Below are 12352 nucleotides of genomic sequence, written 5' to 3' on the forward strand. Positions count from 1 at the left end.
GTATAACTGCAGCAAGACATCCCTGCTCCGATACTCAAATCCTCTCGCTATGAAGGCCAGTATGCCATTAACTTCCCTCACCGCCTGCTGTACCTGCATGCCAATCTTCAGCAACTGTTCCACCATGACACCCAGGTCTTGTTGCGCTTCCCCTTTTCCTAAGCTGCCATCATTCAGATAATAATCTGCATTCCTGTCTTTGCCACCAAAGTGGATAACCTCACATTTACCCACAATATATTGCTTTTCCTTCATTGCTGGCTCGACAGCGGATTCTGTTGAGTTGGAGACAGGTGGCACTGCCCAGTGCCACAGCGTGGCTCGGTGATTTAATGCAGGCATTTTCAAATCGCGGGAATTCACGCGCAACAGCTGCAGCAGCCGGTTGTTAACAATGCCAGCTGTGAGCAGCTTTAAAAATGACGGCCGCGACCAGCTAAAAAAAGGCGTGCGCATTGCGCATGCGTGCCCCTTCATCAGTGCGCATGCACGGAGCCCAGCAGAAGCACCGCCTCCTCCTGACATCAGCGCGCTGACCCAGGAGAAGATTCTTTTTTAAATTCAACTCAATCTTCCTGCCTGAAACGAGGCATAGAGCAGGCCACATGCCCCGAATTCTGACATCACATGTTTTGGGCGTAATTGCGAATTCTCCATTTTGTCAGCGGCTAACAAGCGAATGAGGACCAAGCAGGCTCACCTCTCACATTAAAGGTATGAGAAAATGCTGGGTCCTGAACGTCGGCTGGCGTGGATCGCAAAGGTCGGCCGGCATGGGTCCGAAGGTTGGCCGGTTGGTTAAAATGGGTCTCCCGAAAAAAAGTTTGTAAAACACTGATTTAATGGAGACCGAGAAGGTAAAATTCATGGTGAAGGGAGCGATTGATGGTTCTATCAGAGATGGGTCAGTTTATATTGCATTTTATGGATCTGGTCACGTTAACTGTTAAGTGGGGGGGGGGGGGGGGGGGTAAGGATTTGGAGGGTTTTGTGTTGTATTTGGTCAGTTAGGATTTGTTGAGGGTGTTGTTACTTGGTATGTTACTTTGATTGTTACTTTGTATATTTTGTATAAATTGTTAAAAACGTAATAAAAATATTTTCAAAAAGGACAGAAGTTCCTGTCAATGATTCTACTCTCCCCCACTGTTTAAGTAACCGTAGGCTGTAATCAAGTAGAAATCAATGAACTTATAAGAACATGCCATTTTACACTGTTAGACTCATTGTTCTAATTCATTTAAAAGAACCTTGAATTATATACCTTGTTGAATTGAGGTGTAACTGGGGTTTTAATGGTCTTATTGTTGAAAAGCTTCCCTGGCCCTGTAAATCCAATATTATGTTTATGAAATGTCAAAATTTACCAATGTGATAAATAAAGTTCACATATTTTGCAATACAAAATTGCAGTTGTACCTGAATTCCATATGTATGCCCCAATCATGTATTTTTCTCTCTATAAATTTTAATTCGAAGTAAAGTATAATCAGTGCATTTTACTTCCTGCTTTGCTGACTGTGAGAATACATAAATGGGATTGGTTGTTTACCCTGCTTTTGCCATCACTGTTGCTGGATGCCTGGAGATCGCTTGGACTTGGCACCGGATTGAAAGTGGTGCCAGGAAAGGGGAAATGCATGCCACAAAGATTACTGGACCACTTTCTTTGGGGTGAACAGTGAATGCTGTCTTGCTGTAGCTGTATATATATTGGAATCACAATTGACTAGGTGACTGGTAGTTTTAATAGCAGATTGAATGTGTTGGCCTCCAACTATTTTTTATAGCCTTACTATATCTTCAAATCTTTAGGAGATATTTTGATATTTGATTGGTGATTTAATTAATTACAGTGCTTGCCAAACCTGTATATAAATATGTCCATCTGGGTAATAAAATGCTAATTTTATTTAGTGCATTCAAAGGTAGGTGTCTGCTTTCGATACTTTTACCACTTTTAATGAGGAGAACTGCAGGGTTAAAAATTAACATGACAGCATTCTCACCACTTTGATCAGCATGATATAATCTCCCAAAAAGGTACATCAAATATTAAACATTTGCAACTACCTCCATTACACAATTCAACCTTTACATGAAATTAAACTCATTTTAAATAAATAATTTCCTTTGTGCACACAAGTGGTTGCATTCAAAATTATTTAAGTAGACATTCAGAGAGAACAGCGAATAATGCATTTTACGAGTTAACGTGTAATAGATCTAAACAGTAATGCATAGACAAACACATATTTGCTGAAGTGTGTAAAATATTCATTTCTATCAGCTACTTTCACATTTTGCTGCATATATATGTGTAAAAAAATAAATTAAAAAGTTAAACCATAAAAACCCATTAAACCATAAATTTAACATATGACAAACATGATAAGAATGTTTCTTGCAAAGTAATTTTCAATTTTACGAAATTAAAGTAGCATTGTCACCTCCATAGGGGTTTTCATGGCATATTGCAGCCAAGCACAGTTCATTCTGAAATATTCCCGATTGCGCGTACTGTCATTTGAAGTAACATTGTAATTTTTGTTTAAAAACCCTCACCAAGTTTCTCCCCTCATTACTCATTCCCTCAGTTCCATGGTCACTCTCTGGTCCCTGTGTACAAGTGTCTGTTATTCATGTTGAGCTCCAACTGTCTCTGTAGATTTTTCAACATGGGGTGCAAGACAGCTGAATCCGAATGCCATTGTCTGATGTCTGCATATGCATGTAATTTCCAGTCAAGGCTGCTGGATAGTCAACCTTCGCTGATGTTCCCCTCCGTAGATCATGGGTACAAATTCATTGCCATCAAAAAGCAGTTCCGCCAGCAAAGAATGCACAATGGGATTCAAAATCTGAGGACCTCCTTTGCGTATTAGGCAGTTTCACACTGGAAAATTTTGCTTAGCCATCGATGAATTTCAAAATTTGAAGACAGCTTTTATCCATCTTGATTTTAATTCTAAATAAGAAAAGAAAACTAACAACAGACACTGTTATGACTAACTGAACTTGTTTGCAACTACATCACCTGAAGGAAGGTAAAGTGTTTGTCAATGCTTCACCTTCACAACCGTTAAGGATTCCAGGAATTAGTTACTTTCAATGAGAATTAGTCAGATGATAAAGAGAATGTCCCACATGCATGGCATACCCTGCTGATTTAACTTCTGCTTTTTGACTAAGAAGTATGTATAACTGTCACCACTGAAAAAGGTACTTCTTTAAGCAAGTTGTCCTGCCTATGAATTCAACCTTTCAACTTAAAGCTTTCCCAACCACAAATGATGGAATATGTTATTCTGAAAAACAGCATAATTTAGCTTTGGTAAAAATGATGCACAACAATTTCTATCCCCATGTGAAAGAAAGAGGTTTGCCAAACACATTATTGTGAAGGCAATGCCTCTTTATCTGAATAACTGCCCCATCTATGACTAAACTCAACTAATGTCAAGCCACATCTGGATTTTAAAATTCTTATCCTTGTCTGCAAAGGCTTCCATAGCCATGCCCCTCCCTATGTCTGTTATCTCCTCCAACCCCACAACCCTCCAAGATAACTGCTTTCCTTTAATTCTGACCTCCTCTGCATTCGCAACTATAATTGTCGCCCCGTTGATAGCTGTGCCTTCAATTGCCAAGGCTCTAACCTCTAAGCTCTGGAATGACCTCCCTTCACCTCGCTGCCTATCTAACTCACTTTCTTCCTAAGACACTTCTTAAAGCAAAACTCTCTGACCAAGCCTTTGGTCATTTGACCTAATATCACTTTATATTGCTTTGTGCCTTACTTTGTTTCATAATGCTCCTGTGAAATGCTTTAGGATATTTCATTATGATAAAAATGCTATATAAATGCATTTTCTATTGTTATTGTAGATGAATACAGGAAACCTCAATATTATATGGAGCCTGTGCAAAGCAGAAGAAGAAGCAAATATTTTGGGGGCTCTTGAAGCCAATCTCATAGTTAAGTGCATGGATTTTTCTTCTTGTTACACTGTTCTTGTAAAGTTAAACAGGATGATTAATCAAACTTTTTTTCAATAATTGTGTTTCCAATTTATCATTTTTAGTCCCTCGGTTCCCAAATCTTTTCTCAGAGGTTTGGTTAGTTCAGAAATTAGAAAATTTCTGAAGAACCTGACTTTATTTTTTGCTTTATAGTAATTCTTTATTGAACTCTGAAATAATGTATAATGCATTTTAGAACTGGGTGAGTTGAAGTCCTCTAGTATAATAGCAAAATTTCAGAAAATGATATCAGCTATTTTCAGCAAACTGTACAGAATATCAATCAGTGTGATTAGGAAAAGAGCATTTCTATTGAGCTACAATGACAGCATTGCAAAATGCCTTCTGGTTTTCATTTGACAATAGGAAACTGCAAATAAGTGTATTAATGTACAAATCCAGTATTCTATTTTATGCCATGGTTTGCAACAATTTCAAGTGCCCATAGTTCTGTGGAGATTTTAAGTTCCATGCTATAGGACTAAGGCACTAACACTTCTCAAAGCTATCTGCACTTCTTGCAAATTCTAGTAAATTGGAATATAATAAGAACAATAATTGATTTTTTTTATGACAGCTCAGTTACATATAAATTAAACATAGAAAATGTTGTAACTGCACAGTAGATCCATCCTCATTATAGGAGAAAGATAAGTTGATGTTACAAGTGTGGCCATTCAACAGAAAAATAACCTGTATTTTTACTTTCAGACTAACATCTGGGGACTTATGCCAAATTTGGAGAGCTGTTTCACATCATTACATAACTATACTCCCAGAATCATTTCATTTTACCATCAATGTTCCAGATTCCTCCATCACCACTCCTGAATACATCCTCTCCCACCGGCAGGACAGACTCACCAGAGGTGTTGGCACATGGAGTTGTCTTGGGAGTCCACAACATTTACTCTGGTAGACGTCACAAGGTCACATGGCAAAAGGTCAGTCATAGGCAAAGAAACCCCCATTGATTAGTGCATATCACCCTCTCTCAATTGATTGATCAGTATTTCTCCACACTGAGCACAATTTAAAAGAAACTCTGAGCACACAAAGGACTTAAAATGGACGTGGATGGGTAATTTCAATCTCAGTAACCAAAAGTGGCTGGTGGCATCACAACTAAATGAGCTGGAGCTGCCATACCCATCTGTGGCTTGCTTCTGAGAGAAACTACAGGAGTGAAAAATCTCCTTGCTTTTATACTCACCAATCTACCTGATGCTGATGCATATATGCATGATATTGTATACTACTGATAGGAGTGACCTACGCACATTCTTTGTGGAGATAAAGTCAGGTTGGTAAACTAAGGAGATTCCTTCTCATGTTGTGTAGCACTGCCACTGTGCTAAATAGGATAGATTCAGAACAGAGCTACCTTCTTAAAACTGGACATCTCGGGGGCACTATGGACCATCAACCACAGTAAAATTGTATTCCACTATAATTTGTAAAATCAGCTTGGCAGGTCCCTCATGCTCTAATTACTATCAAGCTAAAGTATCAATTCTGGTTCAATGAAGAATGCAGGAGAGCATATCAGAAGCAGTACCAGGCATACTCCCAGATGTATTGCTAATCTGTGAAGCTAGAGTCCAGAACTAAATGCAGAAGTAGCATGCTATATATAGATGGAGCTAATTGACCTCCAACCAACAGATCCGATCAAAGTTCTACAGTACCTTTGTATCTAATCATGAATAGTGGTGATTAAAAAAACAACAAATGGAGGGAGAAAGTTCCATGAACATCCCTAACCTCAACGACACGGGATCTAGCACATAAACGCAAAAGAAGGCTGATGCATTTGCAACTATCTTCAGCCAGAAGTGTTGAGCTGATGATCCATCTCAGTCTCCTACTGAGTCCCTCCCATCACAGATCCATTCAGCCAATTTGATTCATGGCACTTGATGCCAAGAAACAACTGAATGCAAGGTATATAATGTCTCAACAACATCCCAGCTATAGTGCTTGAGAATTATCTTCCAAAACCAGCCACCCTCTAGCTAACCTGCTTCATTAAGACAACAACACTGGCAACTATCTAAAAAACTGAATATGCCCAGTCCACACAAAGCAGGAGAAATTCAATCCAGTCAATTATTGCCCCACCAATTTACTCTCAATTATCAGCAAAGTGATGGAAAGTGTCATCAATAGTGCTATCGAGTGACAGCTACTCACCAATAACCTGCTTATGAATGCTCAGTTTAGGCTCCACCAAAACCATTTGGTCCAAACATGGGCAAAAGAGATGATCTTAGATGTGAAGTAAGAATGACTGCCTTTGACAACATCAATAGAGTTTTTTTTACAGTGTGTGACATCATGGAGCCCGAGCAAAATTGAAATCAGTGGGAATCAAGGGGAAAGCTCACTACCACCTGAAGTTATCCCTAGCACAAGGTTTAGTTCCTTTCACAAATCCTTGTATAGTGAAGCCATCCGTGCCGGCATGGAGGAACACCTAGACAACATTCAAACTTGAGCTGATAAATGGCAAATAACATTCATTCCATATAAGTACTAGATAACAACCATCGGTAACTAGGGAGAGCCTAATCATTCTACCTTGACATTCAATGGCATTATAGTCACTGAATTCTATCTCTTCATTCCCCCCCACCACCGCCCCACCCCCCCATCAACATCATGAATCATAAGGCTTAACTGCACCAGCCACATTAAAACTGTTAATAAAAGAGCATTAATAGAAGAGCAGGTTAGAAGTTTGCTATTCAGCAGAAAGTAACTCACCTCCTGACTCCCCAAAGCTATTTCACCACCTTTACGACACAGGTTGGAGTTACAATGGAATACTCTCCACTTGTCTTGACGGGTGCAGCTCCAAAAACACCCAGGGAGCTTGGTAAACCCAAAGACAAAGAAGCTCACATGATCGGAACCTCACCGCCATCTTGAACATTCACATCCTCCACCACAAGGTATACTGCAGTGACTTGTCAAGATATTTAAAAGCTTCCAAACCCACAACCTCTACCACCTAGAAGGACAATGGCAGCAGGCGCATGCGAACACCACCTCCTGGAGGTTCCCCTCCAAGTCACACACCAATACATTTCGGCCTGTTCAGAAACACCACATCCTTTGAATTAATTAAAAATATGCTGAGTGACTAGCTATGCAGTTCCAGCGTTTTCCATTTTAACCTCAGATTTAACTAGTTTTCTTTTCAACTCTATTAATTGGTCTGCAATCTCATCATACAGAATCAAAGAAAAACAAGAAAGGCTGGTGGGCACTTATTTCAAAACATCTTGACAGGAAATAATTCCTTATTGTGCTAGTCAAAATATGTCTCCCTGTATAATAGTAATAAATGAAAGAAATCTTTTGGAGTGGCATCTTCAAGACTTCAAATTACATATCAATGGTTTGCTGAAGCTTAATAACGATTGCTCAATATAAGGAGATTAAAACATAGGGAAAATAAATAGTTATTATTTCAGTGTAATCCAGAATATTCAATACAGATGTTACCAAATCTATAACATTCAGTACTGGGAAATACTTTGCAATACATTCTGCTTGTTTTACAACAGATGTACAGTGTTTAAGCTGAAATCCCTGGTGTGCCAATCCTCAGGCAAGTGGAAGGGTTGCCAGCGTAGCATCATTCTTTCCGATCTGGCCCAGGCACCATGACCACACAGATGCAGCATTTATACAGAGATATTTGGCATAGTGGAATTGCTCTGATTCCTACATATGTTGCAATGGGCTTGAAGGACTAATCTGTAAAACAGTAAAAAAGAAACACAATGAAAGTGAGAACAAGCATAATGGACTTATTGTAAACTTCTTAAAACAAAGACAAATGAACAGCCCTTTCACTGCAATAACTATGTTCCCAATTGACTCAGATACTCCTTTAGTAGTCGAGAATGCCCACAAAGACTGCCGCCAGGAAACAGCTTTATGTATCTACAAGTGCGGGCCTTCCTGAAGAAACAGGTGGTGGCCTTTCAGCACCTGCCGTCATGGGGGATACAGGATAGAGTAGTTTCCGGTACCTGGGTGGGGGAGAGGAAGGTGTCGGATATCTAAGAGGAGCTGTCGGAGGCGGGGGAAACCCCAGTGGAGGAACTTAAGGGCAAATGGAAGGAGGAGCTAGGAGGAGAGTTAGAGCCGGGTCTGTGGGCGGAAGCCCTAAGTAGGGTCAATTCCTCCTCATCATGTGCTAGGCTCAGTTTAATCCAGTTTAAGGTGGTCCACCGGGCACACATGACGGCAGCAAGGATGAGCAAGTTTTTCGGGGTAGAAGACAGATGTGCAAGATGTGCAGGAAGCCCAGCAAACCATGTCCATATGTTTTGGGGGCTTTGAAGCTTTGAGGGTTCTGGCAGGGGTTTGCCAAGGCAATGTCCAAGGTGCTTGGTACGCGCGTGGTGCCAAGTCCAGAGGTGGCGATATTTGGGTTGTCAGAAGACCCGGGAGTTCAAGGAGTGAAAGAGGCTGACGTGCTGGCCTTTGCCTCCCTTGTAGCTCGGAGATGGATCCTGTTAATGTGGAGGGACTCAATAATATGCATAATTAAGCCTGATTCAGCAGGCTTCGCCCCAATTAAACAAGGCAGTTTAAGTTGCATAACTGATACACGACAGATGGTAAATAAGAATCCAGGATTGCAGTTGTGCCTTTTCCCTGCCACATTGACATTACACAGACCTATTTCAAAGGTCTTTACCTTTATACAATTACAAAATTAAGAAATTAATAAACAGAGGTTATAGTAGTTGCTGTAAGACATCAAATATTTTTGGCCAGATGAAAACACACTTATGCTAAGAGTTCTCGGCAATTAAATAATTTTGAATTTTACTGATGATAGTAAATTATACAGCCTTAAAAGAATAATGAAAAGGGGATGAGCCTACACAGAGGTAACACCCACAACTGCAAAAGATGAGCTGATCAGATTCCTTTATTCCAGTCAGTCTGCCTCATCCAAGTTGTTGGGATCTGGGATTCACCAGCAGAATAATGACATTCAACATTTATTGTTCATTAGCACTCCCTTTTCTGTGCCCCTTTTGATGCAGTCAGATTGGAACTAGACGCAGTTGCACTGCCCTGAGATTGAGTGAAGCAATTCACTGCACACATTCACAAGCCAGGGGTGGCCACTTAGCCTTTACCTTCACAAATCCTTCCTTTCAGGGACTGTGAATCTCCATAAGGTGTAGTAAATGAAAATGGATATCGACATCTAGCAGGTGGCAGGAACATCTGACAAACTCTGTGCGCATACAGGTTGAACTCAAGCTCTGCTGGGATATGAACCTATGATCAGAAATGTGATCAGAGTCTATGAGCACCATCCTGTCTGTTTGTGGTACAGCCTCTGAGAACGTGCACCTGCTTTCCACAAAATATTAACCATTTCCTATCATTTGATTCCACTCAATTTCCAAATTCACCACATTTTGCTGTTGGAGCCACCATGTTGTATTTGACTCACAGACCTTCCAATCTATGAAGGAGGTATTTCTGTCATGGCAGCATCCTATCTGGCTGCATCACAGCCTGGTATGGCAACTGCTCGGGCCCAGGACCGCAAGAAATGTCAGTGAGTCGTGAACACGGCCCAGTCCAACACGCGAACCTGCCTCCCATCCATTGACTCCATCTACACCTCCCGCTGCCTGGGGAAAGCGGGCAGCATAATCAAAGACCCCTCCCACCCGGCTTACTCACTCTTCCAACTTCTTCCATCGGGCAGGAGATACAGAAGTCTGAGAACACACACGAACAGACTCACAAACAGCTTCTTCCCCACTGTCCCCAGACTCCTAAATGACCCTCTTATGGACTTAACTCATTAACACTACACCCCGTATGCTTCATCCAATGCCGGTGCTTATGTAGTTACATTGTGTACCTTGTAATGCCCTATTATGTATTTTCTTTTACGTATTTTCTTTTATTTCCTTTTCTTTTCATGTACTTAATGATCTGCTGAGCTGGTCGCAGAAAAATACTTTTCAGTGTACCTCGGTACACGTGACAATAAACAAATCCAATCCAATCCAGCAGTAATGAACATTAACACTGTCTATTAGCTTTTCTAACATAATAACTTTAAATGCATTGTCCTATGGTTTCCAAAGCTAATTACACTCAAGGAGTGTTTTTTTTAATTCCCATGCTCAAGCCAAAAAGAACAGAAATGGAAATCGCATAAGAACTATTTGATAAGTTAAAGAGTCGATAATTAAAAAATAGCAAACAAGCAGCTCAATAAATGAACATTTATCTGGACTTCTTGTTATTGTGAGTGATTCTGTTAACTTTCACTCCAAACAGAATAACCCTTTAACCCAGTGAAGCTGTCATTGGGAAATCAGTTTTCTTTGCTTTATCTATTATTTAGCCATTGCATTAAATTGCCATGTTTCATCTATAACGCTTGACTGTTATTCTCTCAAATGGCAGATTCCTTATGAAATGGCAGGCCTCTAGTCTGGACGTAGGAAAGATATATTAAATTCATTGTCAGCCAATCAAGACCATCTTGCAAAAATAGACCATTTCTGCTCACCCTACCTGCTATCTCCGAAATTGAAACATTTCTTCATGCCTTTGTCCAATTTCAAATTCCCCAATGCTCTCCTTGTTGGTTAATCTTTGGAATGTTTCTGGTGCATTTTTCATTCCAAATGCAATGTCCTTTAATTGATACAGGCCAATTGGCAACACAAAAGCTAAAATTTTCTTTGCCTGTCTGATAGAGGTACTTGCAGCACGATGGCATGGTGGTTAGCACTGCTGCCTTATTGCAACAGGTACCCTGGTTTGATTCCAGCCTTGGGTGACAATGTGGCGTCTGCACTTTCTCCCTGTGTCTGTGTGGGTTTCCTATAGGTGCTCCAGTTTCTTCCCACAGATGTCCAAAGATGTGCATATTAGGTGCATTGGCCATGCTAAATTGTCCCTTAGTGTCCAAAGGTTAGGTGGGGTTACGGCGATAGGGTCAGTACAGACTCAATAATAATAATAATCTTTATTGTCACAAGTAGGCTTACATTGCAGTGAAGTTACTGTGAAAAGCCCCGATTCGCCACATTCCAGCACCTGTTTCGGTACACAGAGGGAGAATTCAGAATGTTCAAATTACCTAACAATGCGTCTTTCTGGATAGTGGGAGAAAACTGGAGCACCCGGAGAAAACCCATGCAGACACAGGGAGAATGTGCAGACTCCAGCATGACCCAGCATGGAATCGAACCTGGGACCCTGGTGCTGCGAAGTCACAGTGTTACCCACTGTGCTACCGTGCTGCTGAATGGCCTCCTTCTGTCGGGATCCTGATATCCTTTAAGTAAGTCTAGTTTGATAATAAAATGTGCTTCTCCCACTTGTCAGCACAATCTTCCAAATGAGAAATAGGGTACTATGTGACTTTGTACCTGCGTTGACTTTTCTATAGTTCACACACAATCATTGTGTTCCATCCAGTTTTGGTACCATGGCAATCGGTGAGCTCCAATCACTGCAACTCACTTCAATGATATCATCCTGAAGCATGTTTTGATCTCCTCTTGCACCTCTGTTACTTTTAGTGGATTGAACCTGTATGGATGTTGTTTAATGGCAAAAGCATTTTCTACATCATATCATGCATAATTTAATGTATTTCCTACTTCCCAATTTATTCCTACGTACAGCTCTATCGGTCTATAATAACTCTGCTAGATAATTTTGATTTTCCTCCAGAGGGTAACTCAATAATTTATCCCAAATTTTGAATACTTCACCATTATTCAATTTAGCGAGTGTCACTTTCTCGGTAGTATAGTGGTCAGTATCCCCGCCTGTCACGCGGGAGACCGGGGTTCAATTCCCCGCCGGGGAGGAAGTAAACCATTATTACATTATTCAATTTAGTGTGAGGAATGTCAAATTCAGAATCATCAGGATTTACCTCTTCTTCCTGAGTTATAATGTCTAACATTTCTTCCTTTTTTCCTTCTCCATCAAAATACCTTTTGAGCATAGTAACATGACCCACTCAGTGAGCGTTCCTTCTGTCTGGCGCTTTTATCAAATAATTCACGTCACTCAATTTTCTTTCAATATGACAAGGCCCACTAAAGCTTGCTTTCAATGGTTCACCTACCATTGGTAACAATACAAGTACTTTGTCAGCACTAACAAAACAAAGAATTTTTGATTTCTTATCTGCTTTTTTCATTACATGTTGTGACAATTTTAAATGTGTCCCAGCCAACTCATCAACCCTAGTTAATCTCTCCCTAAAGTTTGACACATAGTCCAACAATGTAGTCTCCGACCCTTG

At 40.5% G+C, this 12352-nt stretch overlaps 1 protein-coding gene and 1 non-coding gene across 4 annotated transcripts in view; one reads left to right on the forward strand and one right to left on the reverse strand.

The window, feature by feature from the left end:
- Positions 1-1925: 1925 nt before the first annotated feature.
- Positions 1926-12352, reverse strand: part of tafa4b (TAFA chemokine like family member 4b) — a 492967-nt gene continuing 482540 nt past the window's right edge. For all 3 annotated transcript variants that reach the window (XM_038810609.1, XM_038810611.1, XM_038810612.1), the window contains one exon: positions 1926-7788. In XM_038810609.1, coding sequence (XP_038666537.1) covers positions 7756-7788 — 33 coding nt within the window. In that variant the 3' untranslated portion in view covers positions 1926-7755. The remainder of the gene's footprint in view (positions 7789-12352) is intronic.
- On the forward strand, positions 11837-11908 carry trnad-guc. Its single transcript has one exon. It is a non-coding gene; the product is annotated as a tRNA-Asp (tRNA).

Source organism: Scyliorhinus canicula, chromosome 11, assembly GCF_902713615.1.
Source record: "Scyliorhinus canicula chromosome 11, sScyCan1.1, whole genome shotgun sequence".
NCBI classification, from domain to species: Eukaryota; Metazoa; Chordata; class Chondrichthyes; order Carcharhiniformes; family Scyliorhinidae; genus Scyliorhinus; species Scyliorhinus canicula.